This window comes from Plecotus auritus (assembly GCF_963455305.1).
Source record: "Plecotus auritus genome assembly, chromosome: 12".
NCBI classification, from domain to species: domain Eukaryota; kingdom Metazoa; phylum Chordata; class Mammalia; order Chiroptera; family Vespertilionidae; genus Plecotus; species Plecotus auritus.
In genome coordinates, this window is record NC_137778.1 from 30,417,073 (window position 1) to 30,441,876 (window position 24,804).

A 24,804-nucleotide genomic window follows, 5' to 3' on the forward strand; every position below is an offset into this window, starting at 1 on the left:
TGTGACGTCTTTGCCCTTATGCCTCTAGTCATTTGAGGGTATGGACCAGGCCTCAGGCCGCACCTCACAAACAGCCACAGGATCCTTAAGGGTGGGGTTGACCGGTGAATGCCCCAGGTTAGTGGTCTAGTGACTTACACCCTTTTTGAGCTACTGGTTGTGGAACTTCCCGTCATCTTGGTGACACAGTAGGAGAGCTCAAACATAGTCCCCATCTTGTCTTCTTCCCTCATATCTCATCCGAATCCCCTAAAGACGGCTGTCTCGCACGCAGTCTCTCTCTTTCAGGGGCCCAGTTTCCCCACAGCCTGGCTGAGTACTCCCACACACTTTAGGTTCTTGGCTGGTAAAGCCTGGAGAGGATACAGGATGATGGATGAGGCCCTGATGAAGGTGGAAGGATAGACCGGGGTGGAGGGTGGGGAGCAGGGAGGTGGGATGGGGAATGGCCTTCTCTGAATGGGGTGGGTGGGAGGGGAACACGACCCTTTTGCACAACCCTCTTTTAAGTTTCCTTTTTTTTTTTTTTTAACGCATTCTAATTTTCTGCATTGTGTTTGGGAATTAAAATGAAAAAAACTAAGACCAATAGAAACTGGGTTTCAAAAAGGCAAATACACTCCCATCTGTTTCAGATGCTGCTGAGCATTTCAGTAGTGACAGATTCAAATAATAAGCTAATTTTTGGAGAAAGGATTAAAAGAAAAAAAACTTTGTAATATTTATCACTTGCAAGCTATGTTTAATAAAGAAAGGAATGGTTTCTAAACTTTCCTGTGGCTTGTGCTTTAGTCATGGTGCGCAGTTGGTGGGAGAATTTTAGGGGTAATTGGGAGATGGGCTCTGGGTTGTACTCCCTACAGTCATGGGGTACCTTTGGTTTGTACCCTCTCCAATTGTGATGATTACTTAAAGCCCTTACCTACGTCTGTATTCATATTCCCCTCCATCTTTATGTGGAGCCAGTGTTCCAGAAGCTACTAATCCCACTTTAGTTACCTGATGACTTAAGGTCTAAAGGTATCTGGAAGGAGGTAGCATTTAATCCGAAGTCTGGGTCTCCATTCTGTCCTAGGTAGAGGTGTTTCCTAGTCCTCCTCAGCCCTTCCCTGCATACTGCTCTGGTCTCTAGTGACTAAATTCTTTGTGACATGCTGGTTTCTCCAGGTGGGGACCTTATAGTAGCAGCTCACACTGCTCTTAGCAAACTGCAGAATAATTCCTTAATCTGTATGCACCATCCCCTAAAAAACCTAGAATGCTCTGTGTACTACCTTAACCCCCCCCCCGCCCATGTTTTCCTTTCAATTCATTCATTCACCAGTCACCCAGAGTAAACAAATGCACAGAGGTGGCCTGAACCAGTTAAAACCGCTGCAGAGCACTGGCTGGTGTGCTCAGTGGTTAGAGCATGGCCCGCACCCTCTAGGGTCTCTGGTTCCATTCCAGGTCAAGGGCACATACCTGGGTTGCAGATTCGCTCCTGCCCTGGGTTGGGGCGGTGCAGGAGGCAACCAGTTGATGTGGCTCTCTCACATCGATGTTTCTCTCTCTCTTCCCCTCTTTCCCTCCCTTCCACTCTCTGAAAAAGCAATGGCAAAAATATCCTCAGGAGAGGATTAACAAAAAACAAAAACTGCAGAAAGGCCACGTGACATCAGAACCAATTACCATGCCCAGAAAGGTGTGATAAACATGCTAACCATTGTTTACAAGCCATGACTCTTAGATTTAAATATGTAGACTGTATTTGTAGATATGTAATATTTATTGTCAGTGAAATTACTACAGTGTTTTCTCCAACATATGGCCTATTCACTAAAATTTGTTTAAAATAACAGTGAATTAATAACAAAAAAATAATCTATTAATTTTAAGCAAATCTTGGGTTAAAAGCATTTAAAAATGAACAAGGTGCTAACTTTTACAAATGACACATGGATACGAAATTTTGTCCGCTAAATCCGAATCTGTTAAATCGAGATCCACAAAAATCAAAGGTCTACTGTACACTGTTTGGGTCTATACTGCATCTATTGTTTTAAGCCACTCACTCCCATCTTACTCGGTTATTTAACAAATCATCACTGGGGGTGCCATGGCCAGAAGCTGAGAGTGTGGTTGTGACAGCAAAGGGATAATAAGCCTTTCTTTTCCTTTATCCTTTACCTTTTTTTTTTTTTTTTTAACCTTTCTTTCCTTGTACTTTTCTCTGCGCCCTCCCGTCCCACTCCCCTGCAGGTTTTCAAAATAATTCCTCACCCAATCCTGTCGCAGCGGACCCCCAAACCACTGGATAGAAATAAAGCCAATACCTCAATCTGTTACCTTCATTTTTGTTTTTTTCACTTTGTATTTTATGAAACTTGGTAACATATCTTTAACCCTTTCATATATGTCCTTTATCAAAAACTTTTCATACAAAATGTTGTACCTCGCCCTAGCCAGTTTGGCTCAATGTATAGAGCATCGGCCCGCGGACTGAAAGGTCCTGGGTTCGATACCAGTCAAGGGCACATGCCCAGGTTGGGGGCTTGATCCCCAGGGGGAGGGCATGCAGGAGGCAGCTGTTCAATGATTCTCATCATTGATGCTTCTATTTCTCCTCCTTTCCTCTCTGATTTAAAATAATAATAATAATAATAAATGTGCCAGTATTTCATTCATTCATCCATCCATTCATTCATTCCTACTTGGGGCCAGACCCTCCCTCCTCGATTTGCCTCTTTTATAAGCTCTAGTTCAGCCCTGGGCTGTCCTGGAATGCCCTGGCCTTAACCAAGGAGGCTGTGTTCTGCGTGGCCAGACTGTTCACTGGGGTAGAACCTGGACCATATGACAATTTGTCTACCACTGGCTGAACCCTGCCTCATTCCCCAGCGTTGTACTGTGAGCCCGCCCGCACACCTTGTCTCACTTCATCTTCACTAAAGCCTGTGAGGCAACTGCTTTAATTTCTCCCAGTTTGCAGATGAGAAAACCACGTGTCAGAGAGGTTGAGTAACGTGTCCAATGTCAGAGGGACTGGCAGAAATGGTATTCAAACCTGGGTCTTGGAGGTACTGACCAGCAGACAGCATACCCCTCCTGCCACTGTTTGAACCTTGAGTCTGGGAAATCCTATCTCCCTGGTGCCTCCCATGGTAGGCGCACCCCAAGGGAGTGCTTGAGGAGTGATGGACAGGGCGTTGGTCCCAGCTCCTGTCCCTGGAGAAGAGCCTGCACTGACCCCAGCTCCTTTCTCAACATTTAGGAAACCCTCGAACCCTCTACTGGTTGATCCTCTGCACCCAGCAGAGCCTGCTGCTCTTCCTCACCTTCCTAAGACTCTGGCCATTCATTCCCCTGCCTCCATGGGCAGCAGAATGGAGGACCATGCCTGCCCAATACCCTGGCATTTGACCAGGAGCACTGAGTATCATGGAAGCCCTCCTGCCCCAGGTGGCTGATTGGGAATGAGAAGTGGGAGGCCATACCGGGACCCCCTCTGCTCTCAGAGAAGAGCCTCTGAGCCCCACTCTCCGCTTTCGGTTTATAAGTTGGTTCCAGATTAGGCACACAACAGCTCCCTCCCTCCCCCTTTCAGTCAAGTTATACATCTTTTGGCCCTGGCTGGTGTTCCATTCCCAGTCAGGGTACATGCCCGGGTTTTGGGCTCCATCCCCAAAATGGATGGGGGCATTCCTCTCACTGTCTCTCTCTAAAATCAATAAAGACACATTTTTAAATAAAACTGAGACATGTATTATTTCTGGAAGGTCTCACAATAACTTTTTTTTAAAAAAAAGTTACACATCCTTTGATGAAATTTTGTCACTGCCAAAGCACTCTGGCGCTTTCCCAAGGTTCCTTGTTATTTCTACTATGGAGCCCCCTAGTGGACGGTTCAGGCGCTACTCCCCTCAGCCACGTGCAGCTCCCCCTTCTGGCTGAGGGGTCCATCACACTGGCTCCTGCTTGGTACCAGCTCCTCAGAGGCTCTGCTGTGAGCCTCACTTTGGGCATAAAACCCTCCCACCCCACGAGGCCTCTATTTGGGGTCACTCTGGGTATTTAATCTCAGTTACAAGCTATTGTTACCTGAACCCCAAGAAGGAAACATGCAAGCGCACACAGGTACAAACACAGGCACACCCTCACATGTATATCACACACACACACACACACACACACACACACACACACACACAAAACTGCACCCAGGCATCCACTCCCAGCCAAGACACAGGCTGACTCTGAGCCCGCGTCCCCACAGTGGACCTGGCCTACATTGATTCTGTTACCCCAGATCCGGCCACTCTCCTTTCACTCTTGTGTTTTTCCATAAGGAAATGTCAGGAATGCCACCCTCTCCACCTTCCTGACCTGGCTGCTCACTCAACCTCCCTGACCTCTCCACCTTCCTCACTCTTCAACCTTCCTGACCTCTCCACCTTCCTGACCTCACCTCTCCAACACACAACTTGGTAGAACTTAACTCCTGAAGCCCCTGATCATCTCCAGCCCAAAGCTGGGTTAAAGGCCCCTATCCTGGGTTCCTACAGCTCCTCCCTTCGTACTAGGATGTTCTGTCTGCCTACTGCTACACCTACAACCACATCGGCTATACCTACTCCCAGTGGTGCCAGGTCCCCATGCCCTCCTCTCTGCCTCGTGCCCACTCTGATTCTCCTAGTCCTTGCTTACCACTCAGGGTCAGCTGGGCGCCCTGGCTGTGGCGGGTATTGGCCACACAGCGGTAGGTGCCCACCTCAGCCTGGCGTACGCTGGTGATGTGGAGGATGCCACCAGGCAGCAGTGTGACCCTGAGGACGCAGAAGTCAGGGTCCATGGCTGTGCCCTGGCCCCCAGCCTGCCACCCCTCCACACTCGCGGCTGGTGCTCACCGATGGTCAGCAGTACTCGGGGCTGTGCCATTATGTTCCCAGGAAATGGAAGGTTCGGGCACCACCCGGATCAGGCACTGGAAACGGGCAACTCCACCCCGCTCCACCTCAATGGACTCTGGATGTTGGTGGAAACGGGACAGACTGAGGGCACAGGGGGCCACCTGAATGCCACAGCTGAACCTGGGCTTTGCCCCCAGCAACTGTGTTCGAGAGCCCTGGCCCCCCATTCTGTGCCCACATCAATCACTTCCTGCTGCCCACTTCACTACGCAACCCTGCAATCTGGTGTCTGTGACTTTCATGGGCCATGAGCACTTTGCCTTCCTCCATAAAAAAACATTAAAAATTACATTTTACATTAGCATTGGTAAGAGACAAGTATAACCCAGGCTGGGATCATTATTATGTATTATTTTTTCCTTATGGGTTTAAAGGAGTTAGAATTAAGACAGTTCTATGGGCTCCTGAAAGTAACCTGGGCTCTAGGCCCTGTGATTACTGTGTCTCATGCTAAGTCGGCACTGCCCGGGGCCCACTCTGGGCAACTCTGTGCCCCATGAGCATCCTCTGTGGGTGCCCTGTGCACTCACCCCCACCCTAAGAAGCAGCCTGGTCACTTACTTGCCAGCTGTACCCGGGCCCACTGGCTCCCCAGCTGCCCATAGCGGTTCTAGGCCACGCAGTGGTACTCATGGGCCTGGGACAGGAGGCTCCGGTGGCCAGCCAGGGCGGCCAGATGCAGGGAGCCATCTGGCATCCGGGTGTCACCGCTGTCAGCCAGGGCCAGTCCATCCAGGAAATGGACACCGGCGGCTCATCCTCCACCTTACAGGGCAGCACCAGTGGGCGCTCCCACACAGCCACCACGTCTCCGGGCTCTGCACAAAGGCCAGCTCGGAGCCTACAGCATGGCCTGTGAGGACAGCCAGTGAGGCCAGACGTGCAGCCTTCTGTGCCCACCGCCTCCCGTTTTGATCCCCTTCCAGCCTGGGTGAGGGGTGAGACATTGGGTCAGCCACGGAGGAGCAGGGAGGGGAGCAGGGCGGGCACAATAGAGGTCAGGGGCCAGGCATGGGCATTGTGCTCCCTAGGGGACAATGGGGTCGCCCTCTCCTTCCCCTGCCAGCCCATCTATCTGTCTGCCCGCAGGGTCAGCTTTCCAGGACTTCTGACTCCCCCTGCCCGTTCCCGCCACCAGGACCCCAGCCTCTGAATAGGGAAGGGACACTCTTACACTCATTGGCAGACACACATTTGGACAAAAAAATCCAACCTCACAGACCACCTTCTAGACACAGTTGTATCCCAGAAACATTCACAGAGGACACACACACAGGTCACACACTGATGCCCTACAGCCGTGGTTGGCAAAATGCGGCTCACGAGCCACATGCGGCTCTTTGGCCCCTTGAGTGTGGCTCTTCCACAAAATGCCACGGCCTGGGCGAGTCTTTTGAAGAAGTGGTGTTAGAAGAAGTTTAAAAAATTAGGCTTTCAAAAGAAATTTCAATCGTCGTACTGTTGATACTTGGTTCTGTTGACTAATGAGTTTGCCGACCACTGCCCTACAGGCTCAAAGTCACAAATATAAAAACACAGGGCAACAGACACCGATGCCACAGGCCCAGGGATGCCTAAACTGAGCTGTCAACCCACATGCAGACCCGCCAACCACTCACACCACGTATGATGCCTCTGCCTGCGAGGCTGAGCCAGGCTGCCCAGGGTGATGGGTTGGCCTTGGAGGGGCCAGAGCCCACAGACCCAGGGCTCATCCAGCCTCAGTCCCTCAGGGACATCTGAGGAAACCTACTGGTCCCTGCTTGTCCAAAACCCTGCCCGACAGCTGCTCCTAACACTCAGCATGACCCCGGCTTCCTTCAGCTGGCGCAGCCTTACACTGTAGCAGTCTTGGTTTCCCAGAGGCTGGCCCTCCACATAGTTCTTACACACGCACGCACGCACGCACACGCACACGACTGTCCCCTCCCTGCATCCTGCAGGGCTTCTGCACCTCTGCTCCTACACTCCTGTCCCTCTCCCTCCCATTCTGCTCCCAACTCTCCCACCCCCAGGTCCCCTTATTCTCCCATCTGCCCCCCCCCATTCTTCCCCCATTGTCCTTTTCTTCCTTCTCCCCTCACACCCTGCAGCCCCATCCCCTTACCCCAGTCTTGGAGCAGGAGCAGCAGCAGCAGCCCCAGGCCCATGTCCCCACAGGCCCAGCCCCTCAGCCTGGGCTACTCCCCAAGAGCCTTGGTTTGCCTTCAGCCTGGGGGCCCCTGAGCTGTGGGCATTCCCCACCCCACCCTCGGGTGGGGGCTCTGTCCTTATTTTGGGGAGCCCAGGATCAGGGAGGCCAAGGTCTGGGGTTGAGGCCAGAGGCTGCTGTCCTTCACTCTGTCCTCCCTGGATCTCAGTCTCTCCCTACTTTCAGTCTGAGCCCCTTCCCCACCCCCATCCACTATTCTCTCCTCCCAAGACCCAGCAGACACTGAGACAATTGGGACTGGGAAAGGGGAGGCAGTAGGGGGGCAGTGAGAGCAGGGAAAAGTTGGGGGTCAAGCCCGCCCCTTTTCCAGCCTCCAGAATCCTTTCCCAGCCCATCAGACCCACCCCTTCCTCCCTCTCAAACTTTGATTAAGAATGAAGTGTTGCCGAAACCGGTTTGGCTCAGTGGATAGAGCGTCGGCCTGCGGACTGAAGGGTCCTGGGTTCGATTCCGGTCAAGGGCATGTACCTTGGTTGCGGGCACATCCCCATTAGGGGCTGTGCAGGAGGCAGCTGATCGATGTTTCTCTCTCATCGATGTTTCTAACTCTCTATCCCTCTCCCTTCCTCTCTGTAAAAAAATCAATAAAATATATTTTAAAAAAAGAATGAGTGTTAAGGGGAGTTGGGGCATCTGTTCCCCTAAGCTCATCTCTGGGGATTCAGCGCCTGGACAGGGGTGGCTTGGAGTCTGATTTGGGGGTCCGAGAGAGGGGCGCAGAGCCCCCAACCCTCCTAGCAGGGTTGCTGTCCCAGGTGCTGAGGCAGGGCCCAGCATGGGGGAGCTCATTCCATTAGTTTGGTGGTGGCCCTGGCAGCCCCTCACCATTCATAGTGTCACTTTACAAAGCTGTTCTCTCTATTCTTGTTGGGACAATGGATTGGGGCCTTCAGGGGGCGGAGGCCAGCATGCGGAAGGTGGGAACCCAGCCTCCACTGCCCCATCCTACAGAGAAGAGGCCCAGATCCCTCCCCTTGCCCCGCTGACCATCTAAAACATGCAAAAATGCCCTGGCCTGTGTGGCTCAGGTGGTTGGAGCATCATCGTCCCATGCAAGTTCAATTCCCTAATCAGGTCACATACCCAGGTTGTGGGTTCAATCCTGGTCAGGGGCATACAGGAGGCAACTGTTTCTTTTTCTTTCTCTCTCCCTCCCTCCCTCTCCCTTCCTCTTTTTCAATAAATCAATAAAAACGTATCCTCGGGTGATGATTAAAACATGCAAAAATGGGGCCTCCCTTTTGCCAAGGGAGCCTGGGACCCAAAAAGGCACTGACTTTGAGCCTTGCTGTTCTGTAGGAACCCCGCCCCAGATGGGAGTCCTCCAAGAAGGAGAGCTGCTGGAGATGAGGGGAAGTATGGGCGAGGGTGGGAGAGGAGGAGGAGAAAAGCGGTGAGGAATCTGGTCGGTGTTCTGCCCTGAGGCCACAAGCAGCCAGGCTTCTGCCCCCAGAGGTCCAGCCAGTCTGACTCCTGACCCCCACTCTCCTGGAGTCCTCCCCTCACCATGTCCCTCAGCTTCTTGTGTCTGGCTTTGCCCTGCACAGCTGAGGTGTGCCCCTGCCTCGTGGGCACAAGCTCTATCCTCAGTCTTCACCCCAACACGCTCAACCTTCTCCTTCCAGACGGGCAGTCCTGGGGTGTGCCTCCCGGTCCTGGGCCACCCCTAAAGGAGACTGCCTTGTGGGGAGAGCTTCCAGCCTCCCCCCGGGCTGTCCTGACCCAGCCCTGCACCTCTCGGGGGCCCACCTTCCCTGGGACAGCCTCCAGGAAAGGGACCAACAGGCCCTGTGGCCAGGGAGACAGGACCAAGGCATTTGTGAGCTGTGCATCCTCTGTAGGCAATTTTACCTCTCTGAGCCTGCTTCGACTATAAAATGGGGCGGGTGTGTGACAGAGCAACTTTGCCCCATGACTGGGAGGACAGCATTAAGTAAGGGTCTGGTTTCCCTGCGCTGGTGGAACGGCCCCTCACCAACACCTGCTGAGAGGATGCCTCCCTAGCTGCAGCACTTGCTCTGTCACCTCCGAATGCACACTCCAGAGTGACCCACAGGGCATAAAACCAATGCAGAAGACCTGGATTCAAGTCCAGGCTCTGTCACTAAGCAGCTATCTTGCCTCGCTCAGGCTGGTACCCCTCACCTCTGAGATTGCCCACCTGTAAAATGGGAAGAAGGCAGGACCTGTCTCAGGGCTGTGAGGATCAGGTGAAATGCATTGCCCTTGAAGGGCCAAGCACCACCACGTGTCGTCCCCCGCCCCTCCTTTTTGAGAACAATTTGACTAAGATATTAATTCATACACGATAAGTCCACCTGTTTAAACTGTACAATTCAATGGTTTTAGTACATTTACAGAGTTGCACAACCATCATCTTACTCTATTTTAGGACATTTTCATCACCCCCAAAAGAAACATCATGCCCATTAACATTCACTCCTTGCTGCCTCCTGGCCCGGGCAACCACTGATCTACGCTCTGTCTTTGCCTGTTCTGGGCGTCTCATATAAACGTGGGCTTTTGTGCCTGGCTTCTTTCAAGTAGCATAATGTTTTCAAGGTTCATTCGGGTGGTGGCACGTATCAGTGCCTCCTTCCTTTTTTAAAATCTTTTTATTGATTTCAGAGAGGAAGGGAGAGGGAGAGAGAAATATCAATGATGTGAGAGAATCGTCAATTGGCTGCCTCCTGCACGCCCCCCACTAGGGATCAAGCCCACAATCCAGCCCTTGACCAGAATCAAACCTGGGACACTTCGGTCCACAGGCTGATGCTCTATCCTCGGAGCCAAACTGGCCGGGCAGTGCCTCATTCCTTTTCGTGGCCTAATACCATTCCACTGCATGGCTGTACCAGTGTGCTTATCCAGGATGAGGGACAATGGGGTTGTTGCCGCTCTTTTCCGATTATGAAGAATGGCGCTATCCACGTTTGTGTACAGGTTTTTGTGTGGAGATGTGTTTTCCGCTCTCTCAGGTATATTAGACATGGAATTGCTGGGTCATAGAGTAACTTTGCATTTTGAGGAACTGCTAAGCTATTTTCCAAGTGGTTGCAGCAGTTTACATTCTAAGCACTTCTTTTTATAACCCTCAAGCTGGAAGTTAACTTCTTATTGTTCCCAGGCCCTTTTGAGAATTTGATGGAAGTTTCCTCCCACCCGCCAAGGAGAGATGCTCAGTTCCCATGAACGTCTGCCTATGCCCCTGAACCCCAGGTTGGGAAGTGCTGTCCCCGTGATGGAGTCCCCTATCACCTTAATGCTCAGGAAGTGCTGGCTGGATTGATTCCCTGCGACCTGCCCTCTTTCCTGCCCCCACCCCCAGCCCAACAGGAAACGATTGGCCCGCCCTGACAGCCCAAGGCTTTTCTGGAATAAGTTCCCGGGAAGATCTTCCTGGCAGCTGAAGCCCTCGGAGCACACAGCACACGGGGACCAGCGCACGGGGACCGTGTCTCCTTTGTCTCTCCCCACTGCTCTTCTCTCAACTGAACGGGGACCTAGATCTCTCCCCAAACCCTCTTTTTCCCTGCCTCCATCTTTCTCTATCTCCCCATCTGTGACAGGCAGAATAATGGCCCCTGAAGATTCCATGTCCTAATCCCTGGAACCTCTGACTATGGTAGGATACCTGGCAAGGGGTGAGGTTGCAGGGGGAGTTAATCAGCTGACCTTAAGGAGAGCATCCGGGGTCACCAGGAGAGCCCAATGTAATCCCAACGGTCCTTAAAAGTGGAAGAAGCTGGCAGACATAAGAAAGGTCAGAGTGATGGCCCTGACGGGTTTGGCTCAGTGGACAGAGCATCGGCCTGCGGACTGGGGGGTCCCGGGTTCGATTCCGGTCAAGGGCATGTACCTTGGTTGCGGGCACATCCCTAGTGGGGAGTGTGCAAGAGGCAGCTGATCGATGTTTCTCTCTCATTGATGTTTCTAACTCTCTATCCCTCTCCCTTCCTCTCTGTTAAAAAACAAAATCAATAAAATATATTTAAAAAGAAAGGTCAGAGTGATGTAATGTGAGAAGGACCAAACCTGACGCTGCTGACTTTGAAAGTGAAGGAAGCAGAGCCCCAAAGAGTGGGGGTGACCTCTAGAGCCTGGAAAAGGCAAGGAATGGGCTCTCCTTCCCCGGAGCTTCCAGAAAGGGCCAGCCCTGTGTACACCTGGATGCTCGCCCAGACACCTGTGTCTGAACTCCAACCACAGAGCCATGGCTGATACATCGTTGGAAGCCATTGTGTTTGTGGTCAGTGGTGACAGCAGCAAATAGAAAGCGCTACATAATTCCTGTCTTTTCTGTCTTGGACATTGTCCCTGCGTGATGTTTCATGTCACATCTCCTTGTTTGGGTTCTGTGGCTCTTCGACTGGAGTGGGACTGCTCTGCGGGCAGGGACTTGCATTTTCCCTGTTGTGTGTCCAAAGCCCTGAGCACAGGCCAAAAGGTCGTCGGTAAGGATTCCCCCGCCAGGGCACAGGCCTGGGTTCCAGGCTGCATCCCCAGCAGGGGGCATGCAGGAGGCAGCCAATCAAGGCTCCTCTCTCACATTGATGTTTCTCTCTCCCGCCCTTCCTCTCTCTCTCTCTCTATCTATCTATCTATCTATCTATCTATCTCGTCAATTTAAAGGACAAAAGAACTTTCCTTCATCAACTAGGACAGCTTGATAACCCTGAAATACAATTCACACAAGGAGAAATGCTTAATTCTTTCCTTTGACTATTAATACACATAAAATCGTTGGTGCTCCATGGAAGCAGTTTTTCTCTGTCTCCCTTTATCCTCACATCCCCTTTAGTATCACTCTGAACTGCTACATGTTGTATAGTCAATGTTTCAAGTGCATTCATTATGCTTTTCTTTAAATATGTTTTTATTGATTTTTTTTTTTGAGAGAGAGAGGGATACAGAGATAAAAACATCATCGATGAGCCTCCTGCACGCCCCCTAGTGGGGATCAAGTTCGAAACCCAGGCATGTGCCCTAACTGGGAATCAACCAGTGACCTCTTGGTTCCTGGGTCAACATTCAGCCACTGAGCAGGCAGGGCTCATTAATCTTTTTGACATTCAGATTGCCCTATTTTGTTATTATTATTATTTTTATTATTTTCTTTTAAAATCCTCACCTGAGGACATGCTGTTATTGATTTTTTTAAATTTTATCTTTATTGTTGAAAGTATTACAGGGTATGTGCCCTAACTGGGAATTGAACTCACCATTCTTTCTCATACAGGACGACCCTCCAACCAATTGAGACACGCCGGCCAGGGCTGGATTGCCCTATTTTAGGCAGTGGGAGCCCTGTGTCCTTTTGCTGTTATCCAGTTCTTTTGATATTTTTGCTTTCTGGCACAAGATGCCTCAAGGATCATCCCCAGTGTTTCCTGTCCCCAATCTGGAACCGGCCCTTCCTCCAGGGAGCTGGGCACCAGGCGATCTCATTGCTGTTGGGTTGTTCACTGCTTCAAGGCATTTCCAGTGAAATACAAAATTTTTACCAACTTTATTTTTTTAATATGTTTTTATTGATTTCAGAGAGGAAGAGACAGAAACAACAATGATGAAAGAGAATCATCGATTGGCTGCCTCCTGCACGCCCCCTACTGGGGATTGAGCCTGCAAACCAGGCATGTGCCCTTGACCGGAATCAAACCGGGACCCTTCAGTCCTCAGGCCGACACTCTATCCACTGAGCCAAACCAGCTAGGGCTCTAATTTTATTTTATACGAAACCTTTTGTTCTCTTGCTCTGGAAACAGTGACTCCTAATATGTGTGTTAATATACATAAAATAGTTTCAAATAATAACACCACTACTACTAACAAGCACATTCCCCAATAAAATGTAACATATCTATTTGTCCTTAGGGAAAAACTAACTCTTGCAATATTCTCCCTGCACAAAAAATAGATAAACTGTACTTCATAAAAATTTAAAACCTTTTGTCCTTCAAAGGATACTATCAAGTAAATGAAAACCCACAGAATGAGAGAAAATATTTGCAAACTATGTATCTGACAGGGAACTTGAGTTCAGAGTACATTAAAAACAGCAACAGCCGAAACCGGTTTGGCTCAGTGGATGGAGCGTCGGCCTGCGGACTGAAGGGTCCCGGGTTCGAACCTTGGTTGCGGGCACATCCCCATTGGGAGGTGTGCAGGAGGCAGCTGATCGATGTTTCTAGCTCTCTATCCCTCTCCCTTCCTCTCTGTAAAAAAATCAATAAAATATATTAAAAAAAAAAAAAACAGCAACAACCCTCTCACAACTCAACAGTAAAAAGGCAAACAGCCCAATTAAAAAAATACAAAACAAAACAAGGAAAGCCCTGGCTGGGGTGTCCAGTGGTTAGAGCATCAGACCATGCAGTGAAGGGTCTCGGGTTCAATTCCTGGTCAAGGGCAGGTACCTGGGTTGCAGGTTTGATCCCAGCTGGGTTGGGGCATGTGAGGGAGGCAATCAATTAATGTGTTTCTCTCACATTGATGTTTACTCTCTCCCTCCTTCCCTTCCACTCTCTCTAAAAATCAACGGGGAAAAATATATCCTTGGGTAAGGATTAACAACAAACAAACAAAAAACAAGGAAATAATTACAATAGACATTTCTCCAAAGAAAATATACGAATGGCCAGTAAGCACATGAAAAGATGTTCAACATCACTAGCCATCAGGGAATTGCGAACCAAAACCACAATGAGATACATCACACCCACTAGGATCGATAGTCAAAAGACAAATAATAACAAGTGTTAGTGAGGAGGTAGGAAACTTGGAACTCATACATTGCTGGTGGGAATGTAAAATTATGCAGCCACTGTGGGAAATAGTTTGGCAGTTCCTCACGCAGTTAAACAAGTCTCTTTAAGACCCAACAATTCCATTTCTAGCTGTATACCCAAGAGAACTAAAAATATATGTCCACACAACAACTTGTACATAAACGTTTACAGCGGTATTATTCAAATAGCCCAATTTCCATCAACTGATAAATTGTGGCATGTGCATCCAATAGGATACTATTGGGCGATAAGAAGGAATGAAGTACTGACATTGCCCGTGGCGGTCCCGGACCTGTCTCTTGCTTCAACAGTGTTTGGACGGAACAGACCCAAAGACGCCCCTTCTTCCAACCTCAACCACAGTCTTTTCCAGTCACCACCTTCGGCACCACCTCTGAGACCGGCCAACACACCTTAACCCCTTATTGCCGAACAACACACCTGTTGCTCCTTATTGCCGAACAACACACATTACCCCTTATTGCCGAACAGCACACATTAACTCCTATTGCCGAACAACCATAAGCTCCCGAATTCATCAGAATTATTCCACCGAGCTGGAGGCTGCCGTCAACCGCCTGGCCAGCCTGCATCTGCGGGCGCCCACACCTACCTCTCTGGACGATGTGGCTCTGGAGGGCGGGGGCCACCTCTTCCTCGAGTTGGCGGAGAACAAGTGCGAGGGCGCTGAGCGTCTCTTACAGATGCAAACCCAGCGCGGTGGCCACCTTCTCTTCCAGGACGAGCAGAAGCCGCCCCGAGATGAGTGGGCACAACTCAGGGCGCCATGCAAGCCGCCCTGGCCTGGGAGAGGAGCCTGACCCGGCCTTCTGGGCCTGCAGGCCCTGGTTCTACCCGCAGACACCAGCGCTGACTCCTGGAGAACCACTTCCGGGTGAGGAGGTGAAACTCATCAAGAAGACGGGCCACACCTGCCTCCCCTCCGCAGGCTGCGGCCCCCAGGCTGGGCGGGGCGAGTGTCTCTTCCAAAGGCCCCCCCTCAAGCACGACTAGGAGCCCCTGGAGCCCAGAGGCCTTTGAGGGGCCCCTCTGCGTCCCCTGGTGTCTGCCTTTTGCTTGCGTCTCTCCCTGAAACCCCAGCCATTCTTTCAACCACCCTGAAGCCCTCTCCCATGCATTGGAGCAAATGAAACAATAAAGCTTTTTGCAGGAAAAAGAAAAAAAAAAAAAAGGAATGGAGTACTGATACATGCTGCAATGGGGATTAACCTCGAAAGCTGGTTAAGTGAAAGTCACTATACACAGTTCACATATTGTATGATTCCATTCGTAGGAAATACCCAGAATAAATAAATCCATAGAGACACAATATAGATTGGTGGTTGCCAGGGGTTTAGGGGTCGGGGAACTGGAGAGTGACTACTAATGGATAGGGATTTCTTTTTATTTTTTAAATATATTTTTTATTTAGTTCAGAGAGGAAAAGAGAGGGAGAAAGAGAAACATCAATGATGAGAGAGAATCATTGATGGACTGCCTACAGCACGCCTCACACTGGGGATCCGGCAGGCAACACGAGCATGTGCCCTGGCCGGGAATACGAACCATGACCTCCTGGTTCATAGGTAGACGCTCAACCACTGAGCCACGCAGGCTGAGCTAGAGGTTTCTTTTGGGGGTGATAACAGTGTTCTAGCTCTAGCGGCTTTGCTCAGTGGATAGGGCGTCGGCCTGCAGACTGAATTTGATTGGGTCGTGGGTTCGATTCCAGTCAAGGGCACATGCAGGCTCTCCCCAGTAGGGGGCATGCCGGAGGCAGCCAATCGATGATTCACACTATTGATGTTTCTATCTCTCTCCCTTACTCTCTGAAATCAATAAAAATATATTTTTTTAAATGTCCTAAATTAGGTAGTGGCCATGGTTGCACACATTTATGAATGCATTAAAACCCAAGTTTACATTTTTAAAGAGCGAATTTTATTTTATGGAATGTGAATTATATCACAAATAACTGCTCCTGCAGTTGCCCCCTAGAGGCCCACAGAGAACTCCAGGGACTCTGGCCCCGCCCCTCCACTTTGCTTTTACTTTTAGCGAGAGCGTGGGCGCCCCCCTCCCCGGCCCCGCGCCCAAGCGCGCAGGCGCTCCTCTGGGTTGGAAGACGCGGAGGGCCGATGCGGCGCCGGTAGGGGGCTCCTCCCAGTCCCCCGGGGCCGCCCCGCCTTCCTCGCGCGGGGACGTGGCCGCCCAAGGCGCCCAGGGCGGGTGGTACCGGGCAGTGAGCCGGGCTGCCCGCGGGTGAATGCCCTTCCCACTTAGCGGTCTCCGGGAACTCGCCGCCTGGTCCCGCCGGGCGCGGTCACCAAGCCGGGCCGCCGGGGCCTTCCCCCGGGACGGGACGGGTTGGCAGAGTGTGTGTTAGGGCCGCGTCCTCAGCATTTCCCGCTCTGCGGGCCGCACGGTCTGCTCATCTCGGCTTTTGTGGCACAGAAGCCCCCACAGACCACAGAGAAGGAACGGCGTGGCCTGTCCCAAGAAAACTACTTGTAAACACGGAAACCTGAATTCCATGTCATTATTACATGTCATGCAATACCCTTTTGATTTCCTGAACCCTGTGAAAATATAAAACCATTCTTAGCCCGCTGGCTGAAACAAAACAAAACAAACAGGAATGTTTCTCGGACGCCGTCCCCCTTCTCTGGCTCCTCTGGTGGGGGAGGTGGGTTCCCTGGGGGCCCGCAGGCACAGCGCTGAGGACGTGGCCACGGTCTGAGGAGCGCAGGCAAGTTCTCCGGTTCCACCACCCTCCCACACCAGCATCCCGAACTGGTTGGCCCGCTTCCCCAGAAAGGGAACTGACCACCTGAGGACCAACTTACTCTCTCTTTGCAAACTATCTCATAATCCCATTTTATTTTACTTCAATGTGTGTGGTTTGGTGTTGTGTGTTTTAGCAGGAAAACCTAGATTTTAAATTTTATTTTAATTTTTATTAAATTTTATTCGTTATTTTTTAATGTTTTTATTGATTTCAGAGAGGAATGAAGAGGGAGAGGGATAGAAATATCAATGATGAAAGAGATCATTGATCGGCTGCCTCCTGCATGCCCCCCGCTGGGGACTGAGGGGCAACCCAGGCATGTGGCCTGACCAGAAATCAAACCCTGACCTCCGGGTTTATAGGTCGACACTCAACCACTGAGCCACACCGGCTGGACTGTTTATTTTTTTAAATCTTTATTGTTGAAGGCATTACATATGTTTCCTTTTTCCCCCCATTGGCCCCCTCCAGCCCGCCCCCGCCCCCCGACCCCAGGCCCTCACTGCCCCATTATCTGTGGCCATGGGCCATGTGTATTTTGTTTTTCATTGTGGTAAACGAAAAACCTAATTCTTTTCAATCAAAAGTGTGCCCCCTGCCCTGGCCGGTGTGGCTCAGTTGATTGAGGGTCGTTCTGTGCACCAAAAGGTGGCTGGTGTGATTCCCGCTCAGGATACATACCCAGGTTTTGGGTTCAATCCCGGGTTGAGGTGCTAACAGGAGGCAACCAGTCAATGTTTCTCTCTCTCTCTCCCTCCATCCCTCCCTATTACTCTAACAAAATTAATAAATAATGTGCCTTCTTGCAGCTCTCAATTTCTTCCACTAACTACAGCCTCTGTGACAAAGCTGGGGCAGAGCAGAAGCTCTGTCTGGAGGACAGAATGCCGTCCAGTCACCTGGCTCCGCCCATTGGAACAGACAGCCCTCCTCCCAGCTGTCCTTGCTCAAGGGCAGGTGCTCAAGAGCAGGAGACATATTAGGTACAAGTGACATGTTACACCTGGTATTTGTGGGTTTTGAGAGTGAGGTGCAAGGAGACTTAGGCCAGTGTTGTTCAGTAGAAATACAACATGGTTCTAAAATTTCTAGTAACCACGTTTATAAAGTAAAATAAGCAAGTGAAATTCATTTTAATATATGTTATTTAACTCAATACATCCAAAATAGGATTCCAACATGTAGGCAATATAAAAGAATTATGAAATAAATCTTTAAATTCTCTTTTTGGTGAGGAGTCTGAAGCCCAGTGTGTAGTTTACACTTACAGCACATCGCGCTCGGACTAGCCCCATTGTGAGCACCTGCCAGGGGTGTGTGGCTGGCAGGCAGCCACCATATTGGACGGTGCAGATGTAGACGGGCTGAAACAGGGGTGGCGGGGAGAACTTGGATGCGATGCCTCAAGGGAGAGGGCTGCCCCGCTGAGTCCCGGGAAACATGAGCTGAGTTAAGGCTGTGAGGGGGCAGCTGCTCCATGTGCCCTTGCCAGCCAAGTGAAGCAGCTCCATCTGAGTTGGACCCTGCCCCTCCCCAGCAGGCCCTGAGAGAGGTGAGCAGAACAAGCGGAAGGACTTTCATTGGTCAGTGTGGGAAGATGGCACTTACACCCCAGCGTGCGCCTCCACTAGTCGGTTGGTGACACTGGATTGGGTTTGTTGGTGGAGAGTGGGGCAGTGGACTTTGGAACCGGGGCGGCGGGGGTGGGGGGGTTAGCCAGGGGGCCCCCAGCTTGGTGGTAGGGCCCTTCCTATGGACACTCATGTTGGGGAGAGGGGCTGGAAGGGGAAAGATGACCCACGGGAAAGTAGCAGAAAATGTCAAGGACCCACAGCTTAAAACAGAGGAGACTTTATTTCTAGGAGAAGCAGGAGTTTCATCATTTCAAACTTTTTTTTTTTTTAAATATATTTTATTGATATTTCACAGAGAGGAAGGGAGAGGGATAGAGAGCCAGAAACATCGATGAGAGAGAAACATCGATCAGCCGCCTCCTGCACACCTCCCACTGAGGATGTGCCCGCAACCAAGGTACATGCCCTTGACCGGAATCGAACCCGGGACCTTTCAGTCCGCAGGCCGACGCTCTATCCACTGAGCCAAACCGGTTTTGGCCATTTCAAACTTTTAAATGATTAACTTTCCAACACCTCCTTCGGGGCCGTGGGGCGGCCTTCTTCCCTCGATTCCTCCATTCCTCCTGCTGCCCCAGCACACGTGCACTCCGAGCCCTGCTCCAAGAGGGTCTTCAAACTCCCGGAGCCTGCGGGGTCCCCACCCAGCCTGCTCCTTAAGGGAACGTCTGACCAAGATTAGGTAAAACTGGGAACATCTGAGTTGGGGAGGCTGCGGGACCCTCTCCTCCTCGCTGACTGGCTGTGAGGGGAGCTGGACGCCTGGAGTATCCTTTTCCCCAAAATCAAACCTTTGTTTTGCCTGGTGGAGGCTCGGCCCCAGGCCCCGCCACCTCTGTTCTGTGGAGACAGCGAGGGGCAGTGTTTCTGACCACCTCTGCCCGAGTCAACCCTGGGGGCCTGCAGCTCTCGTGGGGCCCTGAACTCAGGGAGTGCGATTGGGACCAGACACCAGGATCACAGAGACATCCCTCACAGGGTTCTCCAAGAACAAGGATCATCTGGGGTCCCCTAAGAGGGAAAATCCCGAGGCCACAGGAAGTCAGGGCAGGAGGGCCGGGCGCTGTGCCGGGAGCGATCACCCGAGGGAGAAGCAGTGCCGCAGCCAAGAGGGAAGACGGACTGGACGTGAGAAAGACAGCCGGACTGGCTCTGGGAGCGTTTATTACAAAATAATGATTACAAATCCGGATAGAAAAGATCCCTACGGCCCCTGCAATGCCCCGCCCCACTGGCCCCTCTCAGCTGGGCATGGAGGGCGCTCAGATTCGCAGGTCCCCCGCCAGGAGGGCTCTGTACCGGGCCGGGGTGAGGGGCAGGTAGGCGCCCCCTGCTTGGTCCAGAACGTAGAGCGGGTCGGGCAGGGCGCTCGGGTCAAAGCCCTCCTTGGCCATCCGAACCTTTTGCTGCTTGAAGGTCTCTGTGGTGGCCAGAGACTCCTGGGAAGGGGGCGTCACAGGGAGTTGAAGGGAGGGGTACTCTGCCCAGGTGGCTCAGGTGAGTTGCCTGAATTTTATTAGGGGGTAAGTCTGGGCAAAGGGGGTAATGAAGTCGGGGTTTAGGGGAGGAGGTGACAGGAAAGAGAAGGAGCCAAGTCTAGGCACGAAGGGGTGAGGAGCTGCTCTTTCTCTTCAGAGTGTGTTATGGGGTGTCCCTTTGTGGGGTTTGGGAGCCCCCGACGGCTGCACATAGATGGGGTGCATATGTGGGGCAAGAGGCGCAGCAGGAGTGGGTGGTTACCTGGAGCCTGAGGAACCGGGGCCAGGCGTAAGGTGGCAAGTGCTCAGAAACATAGGCGTAGAGCTGCACAAGGTCCAGTGAGTGGGGGGGACGCAGAACCAGGGCCGCCATTCCAGCCCTGCCTTCGTGCCCTGGGGGTGAGGGGGCAAGGCTTAGCCTCACGTGAGCTTCCCGGTGACCAAGTGATACCGACGCAGGGAGGTGGGCCAGGTGCCCCCCAACCCCCATGTGGGGCACCTGGCACGGTGACTCCATAGACGTTCACCTCCTGGAGAAAATCCAGGGCCTCCAAGGCTTCCGCCACCTCAGTTGTGGCCACGTTCTCCCCCTTCCACCTGCCAGAGAGCAGATTCAACACGAGGAGGTAGGAGTCTGGGTGGGGAGAACGTCAGAGATGGGGTCAGGGTGCCAGAGGTCTGAGGCGAGAGGTTCGATGCGGAGCTGGGGTGGGGTGGGGGATTACGGAGCTGAGGTTGAGGGGGCCCGGGCCACAGAGATCAGATGCCTGGACGGAGTCAGGAGGTAGGGACAGGTACCTGAAGGTGTCTCCAGTGCGATCATGGAAGCGAAGAAAGCCTTGGTCATCGCAGACCAACAGGTCCCCGGTGTTGAAGAAAACGTCCCCCGGCCGGAAGACGTCCTTGAGCAGCTTCCCCTGGGCCAGCTCTGGCTTCCCAGCGTAGCCCAGGAATGGAGACTGCTGGCTCACTGGGGCCACCAGCAGCCCTGGCTCACCTGGCAGAGTAACTGGGGTCAGGGGTGACTGCGTGCCTCCCACCCACTCTTCAAGGCCAATCGTCCCTAGCCGGCTTCACCACCCCACCCACCCCACCTGAGCACAAACCTGCAGATGTGGCCACACAGTGCCCCCGGGTGTCCCGATATGGCTCCCCTGTGGTGACATCATAGCGAATCAAAGAGAAGGGGAAGACATGCTGGGGAGGGGAGCCCCAGGCACTGGGTCATTTCAGTTGCACGAACGCCCGCCCAGCCAACCCCCTGCGGTCCCACGGGGCCTCTAGCTTCCTTCCTACCCCTCACCTTGTAAAGCCAGGAAGCTCGGCCCACCGCACCCCGCTGTCCTGTGTAGTTGAAAGTGGCCACGTTGCCCTCGGTCAGTCCGTACGTCTCCAGCACCTGCAGGGGCCCGAAGCGCCGCACAAAACGCTCCCAGGTGTCTGGGCGCAGCCCACTGCCCACTGCCAGCCGGACCTTATGTCCACGTTCTGCCTGGTTCTGAGAGGAGTGCAAAGGGGGGCAGGAGCGTTCACACCAAGATGCCAGCTCCCAAAGTAAAGTCCTGTTTGTCATTCCCCAGAAATCCTTCCCCTGGGATGCTCAGAGTCCCTGCACATCAGCCGTCCCATCATTCCAGGCTTCCTCCTCTGCCTCTCCCTCCAACTCCCAGACACCTGTGCCAGTGTCTCCTGGCAGCTGCCCACCTCCCTGCCTTGGCGGCTCTCCCCGGCATCTGAGCCCACGCACCGGGGGCTGGTTGACAAGATATCGGCATAATTCCCCGATGTACTGGAACACCGTCACCCTGTGCTTCTGGCAGTCCTCCCAGAACTGACCAGCTGAGAACTTGGACTTCAGTACCACTGTGGCCCCTGCCAGAAGTGGGGAGGAAGGGGAGGGAGGAAAGAGGTAGATTAAGGGCTGTAGGGGGAGCCCTGCCTGCTTCTTCCCAGACACTAGCTTGCAGCGCCCCAGTAACATTCTCACTTGTGGGCCGGCCAAGTTGGCCCTCTTCCTTTTCCGCCTGTGCCTCTGAGGTTATGCCCTTTCCTCTCCCCATCGGGTACCCTGCCCCAAGTCCCACCCCTCTTCTCCATTTGCCTCCTCCCGGGCTGACACTCCAGCCCTTCCCTCCCCTGGCCCCTGGAATGCGGAGTTCTGTGAAAACATGGCCTCCCAGATTGCTCCGCCTGCAGGTCTGTGCAGGTGACATTTCCCCACTGTACCTGGAGCTCCTGGAGTAGGCCCTGCCTGCCTTCTTGCTCCCATTCTCTACCTGAAGGACTCGGGGCACCTCAGGTGAGCACCACAGCAGGTGCTTCCTACATGTGTGCTGGAGGACCACCTGGGGGGTGGGTGGGGGAGACTGACCAATGCCCAAGCAGCCCACAATGCCCAACAGGGAGCCGGACATGTGGTAGAGCGGGAGGGCCAGGTAGATCACATCCTCCTGGTGGGCACCACACAGCTGGTAGAACCCCTGGCACTGCAGGACCTTCAGGTGACTGATCCGAGCAGCCTTGGGGAGGCCTGGGGGGAGATCAGGGGAAGGGGCTCAGCGCCAAGCCCTGCCTCCCTCGTTGCCCCTGCAGGGTTTCCCACAGAAAGAGGCACAGAGGCAAAACCAAGCTGAGAAGGGAGGCCAGGCTGGCTTGGAAATGTGGGAAGATCGGGGAGGTGGAGAAATGACCAGGAAAGAGAGGGTTGGTGAGAGCGGACATGGCCGCTGGGATCACCATCTCCTCTGGGGGGTTGGGAGGGGTGGCCTCGGAGCTGAGAGGCCCCAGACCCTTGTCTTCCTCTGCCTTAGTTTCTGGGAGGTGAGCATGGTGACCAGCTCTCACCGGTAGTACCAGAGGTGAAGATGTACAGGCACGTGTCCATTATGCTCTGGGGGGCAGATAAGTATCCGGGCACAGGTGCGTCCACTTCAGCGGAGACCTCAGCCAGCAAATCGCGAATTCCAGCGGAATGGGCTCCGGGGCCTGCAGCCCACAGGTGGAGCCCCATCGCTCTCAGGGCCGGCAGGTCAGGCTCCAGGGACTCCAGGAACTCTGGATGCGGTAGGAAAGCACAGCTCCGCGGCTCTACCCACCGCCAACCGGAAGCCTTTCCCATCCCTGAGCTTATTTGCGTCGCCACTCTCTGCCCTTCCCCCGCTCAGCACTGCTCTTGGATGAGAGTAGAGTATGGACGTCCGTCCCGGGCTTGACCCAGCTCCATCCCTTCGCAAATCCAGACTTATCCCCACCCTTTGGGAACCCCAGGAAAAGTTCTTGGGTACCTTCCGAGCCCATCCCTTCTGACCCCCGACACGCCCTTTTCCTGCGGGCCCCGCCCCGCAGGCGCTCCAGCCTTACCTGGCGCCAGCACCAGTGCGCTCGCGCCGCAGCTGCGGAGGCAGTGCAGCAGGGGTCCCCGGCGCAGGGCGGTGGGCACAAAGGCCGTGTGCAGGCCGGCCTTGGCCAGCCCGAACCAGAGCCACAAGAACTCCGGGCAGGCTGGGAGGAGCAGCGCCACGGTGGCCCCAGGTGCCAGAGGTGCCGCGCCATCCCCTTCCCTCGCAGCCCGCGCCTCACGGCTTCCGGCTGCCCCCTCGCCTTCCCGGGCGCCCCCCACAACGCCGCCGCCGCCGCCGCTGGGGCCCTCTTCCCAGCCCCGTGTGCGCAAGAAGGCGCGCGCCGCCTGGTTGCTCTGGCGCTCGGCCTCAGCATAGCTGAAGCGCCGCGTGCCGTGGATGAGGAAGGTGTGCGCCGGCCGCTGGCGAGCCAGTTGTGCGAGGCGCCAGGCCAGGCTGCAGCCTCCCTCGGGACTCTGCGGGTCGCCTGCGGCCGCGGCCAGGGCGCGTGCTCGGAGCGCGCGTTTGCATCGTAGAGCGCGTACCGCGAAGGCCAAGTCTGCCGCCAACCAGCGCCACTGTGGCCAGAAATGCAGCAGCAGTGGCAGCAGCAGCAGCAGCAGGGGCAGCAGCAGGAGAGCAGCCATCGCGCCCTCTTCCTCGACTCGGCTGACACCAGCCGCTCGCTTCTGGCTGCTGGTGCCTGGTACTTGCTTCCGAGAAACTGGGGCCTCACTTTCTGGCTCTGAGACCGCTCCTTCCCCGGAGCGCGCGTGCGCTGGCACACGCCCCTTCCCCCAGGAGGAGAGCAGGGGCGGAGGTGGGGGCCGGCCCCCGCACTCCCGGCCTCCCCACCCCTACGCTCCGCCCTGGGCTCGCTCCTTCCAGGCTACTCGCCTGCACCTCACCAGGTCCTGGGCGGTGCTCACGCCTCCCCTCAATCTCATTTTAGGTCCCTCCTCAAGGGCGGTTTAGGCATCTGGCTGGACTTTGGCGTCCAGGTCTGAGCACCAGGACGTTTGGATCAAAGTCCACCTCTCCCTCTTCTATTTGCACCCGTGATGGAAGGGTGCCTCTGTTCTCTCCCAAAAGACTGAAGGACTCGGCCTGTTGGGTGCTGCAAGTCCCGGCAAGGTAGCCAGATCCATGCCCTCCCTCCAGCTGCCAGCAGCAGCGGCGGCAACCCCAGGGGATGGGTGGGGGCTGAAAGTTAAGTAGGGGAAAGGTGGAGGCCCAGCCCGCCAGATTTCCGGAGGGGCCGTAGCGGAGGCCCCTCCCTTTGGGCAAGGGTACAATAATTGGGGCCAGCCAGTGAGTGCTTTCCATCCTGGTTTTAATTGGGGCAGAGAAAACTGGGGAAGGAGAGAGGAAGGAAAAGAGGCCTCTGGCGGTTCAGACTTGCAAAGGAAGGAGCAGCAGCTCTGAGGGAGGGGAGAACCTGGATTCTGAGAGGAGCTTGCAGGCTGAATAGCAACTGTCTGCAGTCAGCCTGAACTTCACTCCTTTCTAGCTGGCCACCCAACCGCCTGACAGAAAGGCAACAGCACAGCCAAGGAGCTCTTCCTGCGGGCACACACAATGTGGAGGGAAGGGAGCCCCCTCCCTGGTAACTGCTCT

General features: G+C 53.6%; 1 protein-coding gene and 1 pseudogene across 3 annotated transcripts; both read right to left on the reverse strand.

The window, feature by feature from the left end:
- Positions 1-150: 150 nt before the first annotated feature.
- On the reverse strand, positions 151-7,099 carry LOC308237272 (immunoglobulin superfamily DCC subclass member 3-like; annotated as a pseudogene). The gene is made up of 5 exons: positions 7,057-7,099; positions 5,507-5,802; positions 4,887-5,030; positions 4,687-4,805; positions 151-176 (listed from the first exon to the last, which is right to left on the reverse strand). The product of its transcript is annotated as an immunoglobulin superfamily DCC subclass member 3-like (transcript).
- A 12,408-nt stretch (positions 7,100-19,507) lies between these two features.
- SLC27A3 (solute carrier family 27 member 3) lies at positions 19,508-24,618 on the reverse strand. Of its 2 annotated transcripts, XM_080647409.1 has the most exons (10): positions 23,210-24,618; positions 22,694-22,903; positions 22,221-22,379; positions 21,597-21,721; positions 21,153-21,347; positions 20,956-21,046; positions 20,648-20,846; positions 20,349-20,446; positions 20,112-20,242; positions 19,508-19,810 (listed from the first exon to the last, which is right to left on the reverse strand). In XM_080647409.1, the coding sequence occupies exons 1-10, from the start codon at positions 23,832-23,834 to the stop codon at positions 19,634-19,636; spliced, it is 2,010 nt and encodes a 669-aa protein (XP_080503535.1). In that variant the 5' UTR covers positions 23,835-24,618; the 3' UTR covers positions 19,508-19,633. The 2 variants fall into 2 exon arrangements, 1 of the variants encoding a protein (XP_080503535.1); XR_013959405.1 differs by having other exon boundaries at positions 20,956-21,003; positions 21,597-22,379.
- Between the last annotated feature and the right edge of the window lie 186 nt (positions 24,619-24,804).